This window comes from Penicillium samsonianum, assembly GCF_028829775.1.
Source record: "Penicillium samsonianum strain IBT 33392 chromosome Unknown utg000002l_segment0_segment0, whole genome shotgun sequence".
NCBI lineage: Eukaryota > Fungi > Ascomycota > Eurotiomycetes > Eurotiales > Aspergillaceae > Penicillium > Penicillium samsonianum.
In genome coordinates, this window is record NW_026643260.1 from 1,208,620 (window position 1) to 1,222,751 (window position 14,132).

Here is a 14,132-nt window from a genome sequence, read left to right on the forward strand (position 1 = left end):
TACTATCTTTTTATATAGAGTGTCCACCACCCGTTGAACGGAAGAATTGACTCGATAGCATTGATTATAGAAAGACTTCGAGACCGTACGGAGTAGTTGATTCTCATCGGTTTCCACTTAACGCAAGCCAGTTTAAGCTCAGCGGAAGTCCTCCCGGAGCCCACTTGTACAACAACGCAGAATATATCTACAGGCGATCGAAGGCCGACAACCACCAGATCTTATCGCCGCAAACAAGGATCTGGTCTCCCAAATACAAATCATGGAATCCTTGCAAGCGAGCAGGAGGTGCTTATCAGAATTGTGCGACGCGCAAGGAAGATTCCAAGCTGAGCCTGATGCGCGTGATTTCCGAGGTCTCGGACCCAACAACAATGCCGGAGCTAGTCGAGTCTTCGAGGCTGAAATGGGAAATATTGAGGCCCAAATCCGCGAACTTCTCTCTCGAGCCAACATCTTTGACATAGCTTGCAAATTTGGTATAGAGAATCTCTCGACTTCGCTGAATAGATCTCACGCTTTCGAATAGCCCTCACAAACCTCAGGATTACGCAATTATTGAAAGCCACAGTTTGGTCACATGCTCTGGAAGAGAGATTCTGGCGGTCAATGACCTACATTAAAAGTGCAAACACCATGGAACAACGCAGTGAGCAAATTGACTCTTTATTATGCTTTGATTAATGTTTTTTCAGCCACTGGTACACCCGGTCTGCGATCTCAAGGTTGTTCTTCTCCATGAAGAACATGTGTCCGTTGCCATGAATACCCTCGTTGCCTAGATCCGCGTACTCAACGTCTACGCCAGCTTGCTCCAGATACTTGACAGTGCAGTAATCGTATGGCGCATGGAACGATGCTTCGCCTGTAACAACAAGCTCTGGGATTTTGCCCAGGTTCGTCAACTGCTTCGCTGGGGACTTCTGCATGATGCAGTCGTCGTGATCGGTGTCGATTGCTGGCTCGATGGTTGTCTCAATATTTTCGGCATTCTTGCCTGCAGACGGTTCGTATCCGATTGCGAGGTCGGTGAGACCGAAAGCGAAAGCTGGGTCATTTCCAAACGGCGGGCGGAGCGTGAATGGTGGACCAGACGGCTCGAGTTGGACAATACCCTTGACTAGGTCTGGGCGCATGTCTCCGACCCTCCAGCCTACTCAATCATTAACCACTTCAGCGAGTCATAGTGTTTGGTTGAAAATACCGTATGCACCCGCCTGCGAGTGACTGATGATATAACAGTCGCCTACGAGGTCGACTAGAGCTGAATATGCCTGCGCATTTTGTTCTTCGCTTATGAAGCGGTCGGTCTGGAACTGCATCTGGCTCCTGTAGAAAGCGTCGAAAGTTGAGTCGCCAATGCGACCGGTGCCAGGCCATTGCGTGTGAAGCTTGGCCTGTGGCCATTGGTTGTCGTTGTTTGCTACGTCGGTAAAAATATCTGAGACAGAATCGGGGGAGCCAATGTACCCAATACTTCCCTGTCCGGAAAACCAGAAGGAGCGGCCGCGTGCAGGCTGGTCTGAGAGATAGACAGTGTGACCTTTGGAGATAAAATAGGATGCCCATCCTGGCCGTCCGTCTGGAGTATCAAGGAAATTGGTGCCGGTCTGAGCCGCGCCTGCAATGAAGATAATGGGAAGTGGTGGGTTCGCCGGGGCTGGCTTAGGGGAAAGCTTCTCGACGTAAATTTGCCCTATCATAGCCATTGATGTAGAGTTGATTGCATTGTCCTGTTTGGCAGTCTTAGATACGCGTAGAAGTAGTGGGAATCAAGACTTGCTGTGATGTTCGTGTATCGTCCGCCAACGTAGAGAACCTCGCGCTTAGGAACAATGTCCCTAAGCTGAGAACCATGAGTTTGCACATTGCCTCCTAGAAAAGCGACATGCGTGAAATATGTGAGAGAAGTCAAGGTACGAAAGCTGAACATATTAGCCCAATTCTGCGAGAAGTGCAAAGACCCCGATACGTTTGTAGGGAGAGAAAAGAGCTCCCTCCAGTTGGAATTTGTAAAAGAGGAACAGCGCGAGGTAAAAAGTATCCGTGCTTTCCAGCCTACCTTCGACCCACCCACACCGCTTCTCGTTGGTGCGCCCCCTTATCGGTGGGGACAACCTTGGAACACGGTCCACCCGTGAACCCGTGGGTGGGTATGTCCACGGGTACCTGAAGTATGTAGGAATGAACTGTCCACGAAGGTAATTGATCTGAAATTAATGCAAGTGTCTATGAAGCCATTCATCCTTGGCTGTTGCGCTTTTCCGGCTCGCACTGCGGCATCTTTCGCATCAGATGTATCAACTACACTTTGTCTTGGCCCTCGAGAGTGGTTTCTCTTTCCTCAAGGGGAAAATGATTTTTCAATAAATCTCTAGCGCGGAATTCATCTAGACACTCATAAATGGTAAGTAAATTTGGACATGAAAATGACTGGTCATAATTTGGCTCACTGACATTCCTCAGTAAAGAATTTGCTGCTGTGCTTCCCTTGTCTTGTTCAAGAAGGCTGGACGGCGGGGGACCAAGAAGATTGATCATATCGGCAAGATGGGCTCGACTTCGGTACTGTTCGAACTCCGGGTCGTAGCCGGTAAATAAATGGGCTCCCTCGAAAATGTCCCAGATCTATAAAGCGTCAACAAATCCTGCCCGAGTTTGAATGACCTGGCAATCTTTCATACCATGCATCCCACGTTCCATATATCGACACTGTATGTCCATGGAACTCCTAAAACTACCTCTGGAGCACGGTAAAAGCTAGGTTGAATGTCTTCCGAGTGCTCTATATCACCGGGCACAGCCGATCCAAGATCGCATAGAATTGGATGACCTATTCGTTTCGGCATTCTGAGGTCCTGGCACAGATAGATCGTCCTTCCATCTGGACCCACGACCTTTCTAGGCCCGGGAATTTGCATTTCTCTCTCTTCAAATTCGCTGAAAACCGAGTCATCCTCAATACCGATAATGATATTACCGGCACTGATGTCTGATACAAAGTTGTCGTTAGTGAATAATTGGAGTACATGTATCGGGCCAAAAACCAGTATGTATAATCTTGCACTCTGTTTGTAGATAATCCAACGCTAGGGATAGAAACCGTAGAACACCCGTTAGGACGGTTGGAGGAAGTCTCCCTATCGGATTACGGTGTAGAAATGCCCAAACGCTTTCCCATAAAGGAGGATGCACATGACATAGATGCTTGTCAGAAGCTCTATCAATCTCAAAAGAGTCAAGTAGCGTTCTGACATAATGCCGGCCTTGGCAGCGTTTCGAACTTTTCTCCCATGCGTTTATACATGTTAAGCTCGTCATCCAACTGCTGTCCCATAGACGGAAAATTGGTGAAGATTTTGAGGGCAAAATGACGCCGCGCACTATTATTCTAGTGCGTGAGCAAATATATCTTAAATACTTATTTCAAGACGTGATAAAGAGCACGAAAATCCTAGCTTTATATCGCCAAATAACACTAACGACTATATGTTAGGCAAGATATACAAGTATAACCTCGCTATTACTGTCTTACCTAATAGCGAATATAGCACCGCTTTCTTACGCACTACAAACTGGTCACAGTTAGGTTAGAAGGGTTCTAGATTATACTTGCCTTATGCATGTATTCAATCTTAGTATTCGACAGTCAACTCTAGATCGTGACAAGTATTGGCGCGGGAATTCGACGTTCCATACTATACCCTGAGGGGTAGAATCCACGGTCGCACTTCTCGAAGCAGTCGTATTGGTCCTAACAAAGCCCTAGAACCAGATCAAGAGAAGGCATTAGTGCTTTGGATTGACACTTTAAACACTGCAAATGCACCACCAACCTCAGCTATGATCTATAAGTGCGCAATTGACATTCTTCGGCGCCATGATCCAGATCGGCAGCTCGGTAAAAATTGGGCGTATCGCTTTATTAAACAACTACCTGAGAAATACACCTATATCAAGCAAAAAACCTATGGAAAAAGACCGTTTAGAAGCAGTTACCCCTAGCCATCTTACTACCTGGTATACTCGCCTTGATGCTATAATTCAGCGTTGTGGAATTCAATCGAATAATATCTATAATTTCGACGAGGGCGGCTTTAAACTCGGCGAGGGTAAGTAACGAATGGTTGTTTTAACTAAAGGTGGCCAATCTAGTATTGGAACTGGCGGCCCTAGTGAATCTCTCACTTCAATTGAATGTATTACTGCCGATGGCTAGGTTATGCCACCTTGGTTTCTAGTGAAGGGTGAATTTCGTATGGAGAATTGGTATAGGAATACCAACCTTCCTAACGATTATTAGATTACCCCTACCGCTAATGGCTGGATAGATGATACTATAGCCTTTTAATAGCTCTAATCATTTGAATAAAGCATAAAAAAACGCTATACGAAGGGTGGTTTTAGGCTTCTTCTTATGGATAATCATGGTTCTCATCTTACCTTCGAATTTATCAAATTCTGTGAAGACCACTTGATAATTCTATATTGTTTTATCCCATATACTACGTATATATGCCAACCGCTTGACGATATGCCGTTTTAGGTGCTAAAACATTATTTTCGCAAGAATAATAATGATATAGTATAGTGGGGTGGTTTAGTGAAGCAAAAATCGGACTTTTTTACGAGTATATATGGCGTTCGTCTCTAAGCATTCTAAGGCCGTATAATACGCTCTGGTTTTATAAAATGCGGTATATATCCTATAAATGCCGATTTCGATTTATAAAAGCTAGGCTGGAATGATGATCCTAATCTTCCAGAGCTAGTTTTGGAGATATGGGATGGTGATACCCCTTCTCCCGCGTCAAGCTCTATACCAAATTCACCGGTAAAAGACGTTAAAGACTTCGGAAATACGCCAAAAAATTCAAGAGAAAAATTGACGATATTGGAGATGAGATTGACTCTATTTCTCCTAAGCTACGCCGTCAAATAGCTCTATTTTTAGCTGGTGGGCTTGCTTTAGTGGAAGCGGGCGCTCAGTATGCGCAGGACAACATCAACATTTTGGACCTAAAACGCCGGAAGGATGCCAATAAAACCAAGCGAAGGGTTAATATTGGTGGCCCTCTAAGCTCTTTAAATGCAAAAAGGCATATAAAAGTGAGAGATGACGCAGAGAGGAAGACATTAATCCAGCAAGCCAAAAAGAAGTGGATTGCGGTTTCTACTTCAGAAGCCGCTCTCTCAATGGAGAAGTCAATACCATAGGATATTAATACCGGAGATGAAAGCACGGAAGCAGGCGATTCTGTAAATATTAAATTCACCATAGATACTATAGAGGAAGGGTGCTAAATGTCATGTTTAAAATGGTGGGTAGTGTCACGATCTAGAGATGACAACTGTAGTTCTGCCGCTGCTGACCGCCTGCCAGGTTGAGACACTTGGAGGATGGTGTTTGCAGGTTTGCACCAAGGCCCACAAAGGACCTTGTGCCCACCAATCCTCTTCTTCCTTTTCCTTTACTCTTTGTACTTAGTATTTTCGTTGAATGCACTCTTTTTGTTCAAAGAACTGGCTGGTAACAGTTTCTTAAACCCTAATGCCAAGGTCCACTAGTCTATATTAAGGATAGCCCCGGAATAGCAATGTTCCTGTATTGTCAGCCATACAATACCTTACCCCAATATATCACATGACTAATTTCCAGTAGCTGTATGCTTGTCACGGTAGCCGGAACCTGTGTCATTGACAATGAAAATCTCAAAATATTCAGACAAGACCGGGAGTGAGTCTCAAGATTCATAGTAATGGTTTTATCTCCAAATGTTACCAAGAATTTGAAAATAAACACTAGGAAACTAGTAGATACAGGTATACAATTTGTGTCAAACTTGTCGAGGAAAGTGGAAAGCTTCATCCTTAAGACCAAAAGATCAAATCTCCGTTACGGCCGCGAACGAAAATCTCCAACTTTTGGGAACCAAGCGGACTCAAAACTGGTACCCCAGCAGCTTCGCCACCGAGCGGTGTCCAGGTAGTACCTGCCGGGACCCAGTTGGTTTCATCCCACGCCTTGTGCCAAACACTTAAATCAGGGGCCTGTATGACAATGTCCAGATGATTGGCGCTCCCGGCTACCACACGGGGACCGTTCAGAACGTCTCCACCAACAGGTAAAAAGTTTTTCTTTGGGGCCCATTCCCGATTTTCCCACCAGGCCTTATGATGAACATGGTCATCTGCTCCACGGACGAAAATATCAAGTCGAGTTGGAGCCCATGACACTGCATTCGGGCTACCACGAATAATGCCTCCCAGTGGACCGAAACTTGGGGTCCAAGAATTGTTAAGAAAAGCCTTGTGCCAGACACCATTGTCAGTGCCACGAACAAAAACGTCAATCCTGTCTGGGCCCCATGATACTGGTGCTGGGGTTCCTAGAATTTGACCGCCAAGTGACTCCCAGTTTTCCCACTGTCGCCCATTCCACGCTCGGTGCCAGAGATTATGGTCGGAAGCCCCATGAACAAAAACGTCAAGTCGATGTGCGGCCCATGACACAACCATCGGCTTCTCGATGATATTGTGACCGAGGTGGTCCCAGTTGTTAGGGGGATTCCACTTCGTTCCATCAAACCATTTGTGCAGTACACTCTTATCAGTGCCCCGGGCAAACACATCCAGCCGGCCACGATCCCAGGAAACGGCAGATGGTCCATCGGCAATATCACCACCTAGCGACTCCCAACTGGACCTAGAAGGCTTCCAGTCCGTACCCTCCCGCCATTTGTGTAGAACGTTATTGTGGGTATCTCTAACAAAGATGTCAAGCCTGTCCGATGCCCACGACACAATGGCTGGCTCGCCAATGATATTTCCGCCTAGAGTATTCCAACCCATATTCTTTGCGGAAATTCTCTTTAGATCCGCTAGCGACTTAGTCAGTAATGCGACACTGAAGATTTCTAACTAGAGGGAGAAAGTCATACCTCGCAGAAATAAATGGAGAAGGTAGGTTGATATTGAAATTGCATTAAACACTTATCATACGGCCTAGTAACGAGCAGAAATCAAACATTCATACGAGGGACTTCTAACGATTATAAGTAGAAAACTAATGCGCTCTTAGGGACGGCTAGTAGAAATGATGAAATCGGATTCTAGATCGCGCTAATCGATCCTTCTAGTCTATCTCACATTGCCGAGAACAAACTACTAGAGAAACTTTCTAGATGCCACTTACGTATAAACGATCGAATCTGAGAACTATATGTTATTAAGCAGGTGGGAACGGGGTAGTATACGGCCTAGAATCACGAATTCGACATCGCGTGCACTTGGAACCTAGATGAGATCATAATGTCTGATTTTTAGTTGGGGATAGGTATCTCCGAAGAGCTGATGATCACTACAGATAGAACGAGACGTAATATCAAGCACTAGTCTACGTCACAAGATGCGTCTATGAGGCGAAGGTGAGCTAGTAAGGACGAAAACAGAGTGTGTTAAAAGTACGAAATGATGTCAGTGTCACAACTTTCGGGTGATTTTATGATAAGAGCGATGTGATGTCTTTTTCTCTCTGGGTCTTGCCAACAATATTGTCCTTCGTGGCGACTTGAAGGCCCAGGGCATCACATAATACAATAAACATCACGCCAGACTAGGCGTTGACTAGAAGATTGCTCGGCGTCGATCTGAGCGTCGCTCTCAGCAATAATTATCTTGTCGGTTACACTTCTGGGTATCTGCTGTACATCAGTATGAATTAACTTTAATCTTGTACTTAATTAATATCGATTGGTTACATGGAAGCGGTGTGTGACTTTAAAAGTGATGAGGAACTGCGGATGGCAGAACCACGAACGAATTTAGTATAAGGTTTTGGACTCGGATGATCGACGTTTCGTCATGTGGCGTACCCCAGATTGTCGATGGTCATCCGCGTCGGACTCTGAATCTTAAATTAACCCTAGGGCTAAATCGAATCATTAGTCTGGATTTTCTTCGTATGGCTGCCAATGGTGCTGAATGAAGGCTTTCCGCTCAGCAAAAAATTGGATTCATGTCTGGAGAATATAGAGTCAGGTATACTGCGTACATAGCTTTCCACCGGCTTCCGAACATATCTGTTCAATTCGGCCAGTTCTAATCATGCGTTGTCTATGACTAACACAGACTTCGACTCAGGCCATTTCCTATAACACTAGAGCTGCTTAGTGAAATCCTTAAAGACGAACGTATGAGTCCAGCATCGGAACCCTCGAGAGAAAATAATGCTATCTTGAGCATATATTATAGGTAGTATCTGGGGATGAAACTTGGACACTTGTCATCCCTAGTGGAGACCAACCGGTTTGCCATTTTATTACATCCATATATCCATATACATAAGTTGGTACGATCTAAAATCCAAGCTAGAGTAGGAGTATTCAGCACGGAGGTTGTGATTACGCTCTCTGGCCTTGACCCAGGTAGTCTTTTTTGACCAGCGTTTTGATGCAAGAGCACGACTGATGCTAGACTTCGAGCATGTTGCGTATAAGCTCATGCTTTGAGCCTCCAGCATAAACTTTTCGTAAATAACCATATATATTTGCCATAAGGCCGAGACTAAGGTCATTTACACTAAACAGATTTGCCTCCATTATAGGTGAATTAATTAAATAGACGATTAGGGAGACCAGAAAATACTAATCGTTTACGCAGACTCATCGATGTCGAACGTATCAAGGAATACGGCTGGGGTATATAAATGTGAGAGAGTGGTGAATTGAGGGAATGGAATGAATTGAGGCGCTATCCATTCCTTTCTATCTTATTGATCATAGGTTATGTGCTTTGAACTACCTTTCCATCTCATGATAAATCTGCAAATTAACACTACAAGATCGTTTAAAGGAGTAATAATCGTATGTTGCTTAGTCCATAGGAAATTGTGTACCCAGTTCAAAATTTGTCAATTAGCAATCGCTCAGGCATTGATTTCGTTCTGCAAGACCGTATCTGCCATTTTTGGAACGGAAGGAAAGGAGAGTTTAGGAGTTAATCAGTAAATTCACAACCGCCCGCAGTCAACTACTCCATTCACCACCACTCTCCCAATTCACCACTCCCTCTTATTATATGCCCCTGTCGTATTCCTTGGTGCGCTTGACATCAACGAATCTACGTAAGCGATCATTCTCTTTTCTGATCCCCATGATATCGTCTATCCAAGGGGTTTTCTTTAGTCCATCAAATCTATTAGTTATTGTTGGGGCTACTAACTATGGGGAGAGAGAGAGAAGAAGAATCATGATCTATTCAATCTATCTAGAGCAGGGGATTTATACCCTGCCAAACAAAGAAAGGCTCAGTCTGCAAACAAATGGAGGCATCAATGAGATGACTAGACAAAAGCATCAATGGGATGACCGACATAGTCCAACAGTTATACCAAGTCAACATAGCCATTGATTACTCGAATCATATTATTAATCCATTTTTTTCTCTCTAGGCTTTTAGCCATTACGACATGAAACGGAGCAAAGTATTCAAGGCTTCTACCTGCTATTACACGCATTTCCACCAAATTAAATCCATTGGTCATTCAAGCTGACTAAATAAACAAACGGCAAAATGGTTCGGGACAGAAAAATACACGTTTCGAACATACCTTCACCGGATTTAAATTTCCGGAGCTGTGGCTTGCCATAATATACTGTGGCTGTGTGGGCAAATATTCTAAGTCGGTAAAACATCTTATATACCATACCGTAGACCCTAGTTACTCTCTAGAAACATAAGCAAAACATTACCGACCAAGCGGTCATTAGCCGAACGTTGACTCTAATGTCTATCTAAGGCATGAATGGCTCCCTTCTACGATGTCCTATCCTTGACTGGGCTTATATCGAAACCAGCATGTGAAGGAGAACCGAGAAGCACCATTATGATGATAAGTCCTGTCGAGATGGACAAGGGAAGATGAACCTGGCTCTTCTAGAATTGGTATTGACAATAGCCCTTGGCTGCCAGGACTATTTCACAAGAGCTTAGGTTTCTTACTCCTTAAGTGACTCCCCTAGAGTCACTACTAGAGTCACTAGTGACTCCTAGGTATACTCCTATCGAGTAGATCCTAGAGTTATAGTCACGTACCCTAAGTGCTATAAAGGGTAATTCTAGGTACGCCTGACCAATAGGAACTAGCCTGGAAACTAGTATTCTTCACAATGGGCATGCCTATTGTGGATATTGCCCGCTTACATAAGGCCCGTCAGCAATGCCCACCCGCCCGTCCATGGGTAATGTCGCAGTCTACTTATTAGAATTGACTTCGAAGTCTTCCAGGTCAAACTATTCCTCTGACGTATTTGTGCGCCGAGGTGCTTATCAAGCGGGAAGTGGGGTATCGAGGTCCGATTCGGCGACGGCGAGGGTTGTCGATTGACTGGTCGACGGTAGGAATCGTCAACTGTCCACGGGTGGTTGGTTAACGACGGGGTAGGATCCACTTGTTGGTGAGATCCCCTCCCTCCTCGGCCGGTTGGGATCTAGATACGTTGCCTACCCGCTTCTCTCAAGTCACATGCATTTTCCAATACTCCAACAACCCCCATCTCTGCAAGGAAGATATATTTTGGTCTTGGAGAGTCCAATATCGAGCCCATCTATATATGTCTTGTTTCCCAAACTCCAAATAACTTGTAGTGAAATATTTGGTATCAAAATAGTTCTCTCCTTAGCAGCTAGCTCTGTCGAAGGAAAAGCCTGGCACAGCGGCAGTGTAATGCTTTTGTCTCCTATTTATCAATCATGTTACTAGCTTAATCAACATCTACGAATCTATACCAGAATGGGTTAAGACCATTGCGTCGTTATCTTATCGACTCTTATCTGCTTTGTATATATAACGGGATTAGCTATAACTAGGAAGCCTATCTTGATCTTCCCAAGTTTGCTAAAACCACCGAATTCTGTAAAGAATGAGATTCTTTACAACCTGAGGCCATTCCATTGATGCCTCAGGGCCTTTGTATATAGAGTTCTTTCATCATTTCAGGGGTATGACAGCCACACTTCTTGGAAGAAGCATATGGAAGATGCATGGAATCAGCATCGTCATCGTTCTGCACATGATTCGGTAGAGAGATCTATACGAACCAGATCATCTCCATGACTTCCCCTTAGCAAGGATTAGTCTATGTATGAAGAATACATTCTGTTCTCCTCTCCATCATTGAATTACCTGCCTGACCAACAGGTGCTATCCTGAAAACTAGTATTCTTGACACCAAGGACCCTAAACCGTGGATGACCGTAGAGCAACCCCCCCCCCACCTCTCCTATATAAAACTATAGAAATCCGTTTCTCTGCTTTCCTACCTTTAGGTGAACAATCTTCTCGCCCAAGCTGTGCAACCCTACAGTCTCTCAGCATCAAAGCAGGTTATTCGATCCCGCCGTAAATATGCGGCTCAAGTACCATAGGCAAGCCTTTCATATTACTAACATAATTTCTTATCTCTAACTATTGCGAAGGATTTTGCAATCTAGTGTCATTTATATTCTCGTTAGGAAAGAGAAAAAGAAGTTCTCGATTTATAGAGCTTTAGAGGGCTCTTTCCCGGATAGCGCCCTTTAGTCGTCTATAATTAAGGATGTTAACGAAGTTGATCTTGCCTATTACTATGAGTTCGTATACCCTAGCGATTATTCTGTTCTATCTCCCACTTTAAACCTTCTAGGAAGTGATACTAGGCAATCTCGCACGGAAGAAGTATCTTCTTAGCAAAAATTTAGGACGATAGAAATCTTTAGAATCTGATTCACAATATCTTCCATCTAATAACACTTCCTCGTATCTATAGGCACTTACTAGAAAACTTGACTAGGCTCTACAAGCGGAAGTCGCTGAAAACTCGGCCATTGATTATCGATATAGCTATGCGAATGTGCTTATATACCACGCTGAAATAAATCGTTTCGCTTACGATACAGACTGGACCTCACTACGTGTTTTATCAATACACCGGCAGATTCAATCTCTCGAACACTTCAAACTATCCAAAGACCGGACTAGGGAAATCGTAGCATATTGGACCTAAAACGCCGGAGGGAAGCTAGTAAAAGCAAGCGAAGGGTAAATATAGGTGGTCCTCTCACTTCATTAGATGCAAATAGGCATATAAAAGTGAGAGATGAAACAGAGAGGAAGAAATTAATCTAGCAAGCGAGGAAGAAGTGGATTGGAACTGCTAGTACAGAGGCAGCTCTCGCCGCCAGGAAGTCGAAATTGGAGGATCTAAATAATGTAGAAAAAAGTGCGGGACCAGATGAATCTGTAAATATTAAATATACTATAGATACCATAGGGGAAGGTTGTTAAATGAGAGGTTTAAATTGGTGGGTTGATCAATTGTTGCATTCAACCCGTTTTTGCATTCAACCCGTTTTTGCATTCAACCCGTGCGGTCCAATTCCCGGTGTGGGAATTGGACCGTGCGTTGGGTCGAGTACATATATCATGCTGAGATTAGGATACGATACCCTTGTTTGATTACTATATGGGCGATCCTTAGCAACCTTTTCTACGCGTAATTTATGTGTCCATGCTACCCTATCACTCCTGGGAACGGCCCAATGCACTGCCAGTGAGGATTGATTTCATTGGCTTATCAGCTTGCTGTAGGAGCGGGTCTCTGCAGTGGCTTTTATTAGGCGACAATATAACAGCGCTACGGACGCTAGACCGTGACTAAAAGCAGAGCTAGGGCCTAGCCAATCACTATAAAGAGCCACGAGAATCCTCTTCTGGAAAAAGAATATCGAAGAAAATCTTTGCTCTCTGCTATCCTACTATTGAATTGAAAAACACCGCCGCCTTTGACAGATACCTTTCTATCTCTGAATACTCTCTATATAATGCGGCTTGCATATCATAATTAAGTTTGCCCTCATTTAGATAAAGATTGTTCCAATTCCTAACAATTGCGTAGAGTCCTACAATCTAATATCGTTCATTTTTTTATTAGTAAAAACCAAAAGTAGTTCTCAATTCACTAGGCATTAGAAAGTTCTTTTCTAAGAAAGGCTCTTGAGCTAGCGATGATCGAGAGTATTGATGAGGAAGTCTTTAGTCGTTACTATGAGTTTGTATACTCTAGGGATTACTCTGCTCTATATCCCGTTCCGCAATCTTCTGGGAACGGTACTCCGTAGCCAGAAAATAGGGAAACGTAATGCTAGGAAGAGGCGAATAGATGGGATTCTTCTAGCCTAAATTGGAATCTCTTCCACCTAAAGGGGCTTTTGCTTAATTATAATATCCTGCTAGCAGAACTTGGCCATACACCACGATTAGGATCTGAGAAGGACTTAAGCAATAACCCTTTCACGAGCTATACAGTAGTGTTTCTAAGTCACGCCGAAATTCATCGTTTTGGATTTAGAATAGGCTGGCTTTCTCTTATTCTCCTACCTTTCTATCGGTTGCTACGATTGCTTGAGAATTTTACTCTATTTTAAGAACGAACGGGAGACATCGTTCGGCTATTAGTATTTGTTTTTAAGGATAGTGAGTATATGAGGAATTTGGAAGTTATGCTGCGAGACTACATGGTCTGGAATATGGAGATTTTGATGCGGAATGCCGACTTCAAAAGTTTCCTGGCGCGAAACTTGTCGTTAGAAGAGACCGTCTTTCGTTGAATGTGGAAATAAAGGTGAGCTTATAAATTGAATGTGCTGCGATCTCTATACCATCTTCCGTATATCTGGAGATCAGATTGAAATCACTGAGACTAATATACGCTGATGCAGTTATAGCTAATGGTTTTAGTGTGTCAGCCTGAAAGGCGAACCCCCCCCCCCCAAAGAACCTCGCAGTTAACTGTCCCTGTTTTACGCGGAGCAAATAGGTTAGTTTGATGGCTTGCCACAACCCAAGAAGGGCAACAACTTATCAAAAGCCCTTTTGATTCTGATAAAATCTTTCTCCATTCGTGCAACCTCATGATATACTCCTTTGCTGAATCTGCCCCTCCATCTGAGTTCTGAATCCATATCTCCAATTCTTTCGTAGTGCCGTACGTTCCGGTAAATATCACCATCGCAATACGGCTGGTCATTTGGATGCTCATCTCTGATCCCCTGTTTTAGTTCTGACCTCATATCTTCGTGATATAAGCGATTGT

General features: G+C 43.9%; 4 protein-coding genes across 4 annotated transcripts; 1 reads left to right on the forward strand and 3 right to left on the reverse strand.

Moving 5' to 3' along the window:
• Positions 1-680: 680 nt before the first annotated feature.
• On the reverse strand, positions 681-1,933 carry N7471_002312 (alpha/beta hydrolase; the record flags this gene model as incomplete). Its single annotated transcript, XM_057275032.1, has 3 exons — positions 681-1,153; positions 1,205-1,733; positions 1,784-1,933. The coding sequence occupies 3 exons, from the start codon at positions 1,931-1,933 to the stop codon at positions 681-683; spliced, it is 1,152 nt and encodes a 383-aa protein (XP_057139670.1).
• Positions 1,934-2,304: 371 nt separating this feature from the next.
• On the reverse strand, positions 2,305-3,337 carry N7471_002313 (protein kinase; the record flags this gene model as incomplete). Its single annotated transcript, XM_057275033.1, has 4 exons — positions 2,305-2,628; positions 2,685-2,992; positions 3,030-3,283; positions 3,306-3,337. The coding sequence occupies 4 exons, from the start codon at positions 3,335-3,337 to the stop codon at positions 2,305-2,307; spliced, it is 918 nt and encodes a 305-aa protein (XP_057139671.1).
• Positions 3,338-5,871: 2,534 nt separating this feature from the next.
• N7471_002314 (PLL family lectin) lies at positions 5,872-6,852 on the reverse strand (the record flags this gene model as incomplete). The annotated part of the gene is made up of 1 exon (XM_057275034.1): positions 5,872-6,852. The coding sequence occupies one exon, from the start codon at positions 6,850-6,852 to the stop codon at positions 5,872-5,874; it is 981 nt and encodes a 326-aa protein (XP_057139672.1).
• A 6,192-nt stretch (positions 6,853-13,044) lies between these two features.
• N7471_002315 (uncharacterized protein) lies at positions 13,045-13,647 on the forward strand (the record flags this gene model as incomplete). Its single annotated transcript, XM_057275035.1, has 3 exons — positions 13,045-13,147; positions 13,190-13,375; positions 13,466-13,647. 3 exons carry the CDS (start codon positions 13,045-13,047, stop codon positions 13,645-13,647), a joined length of 471 nt encoding a protein of 156 aa, XP_057139673.1.
• Positions 13,648-14,132: the final 485 nt, after the last annotated feature.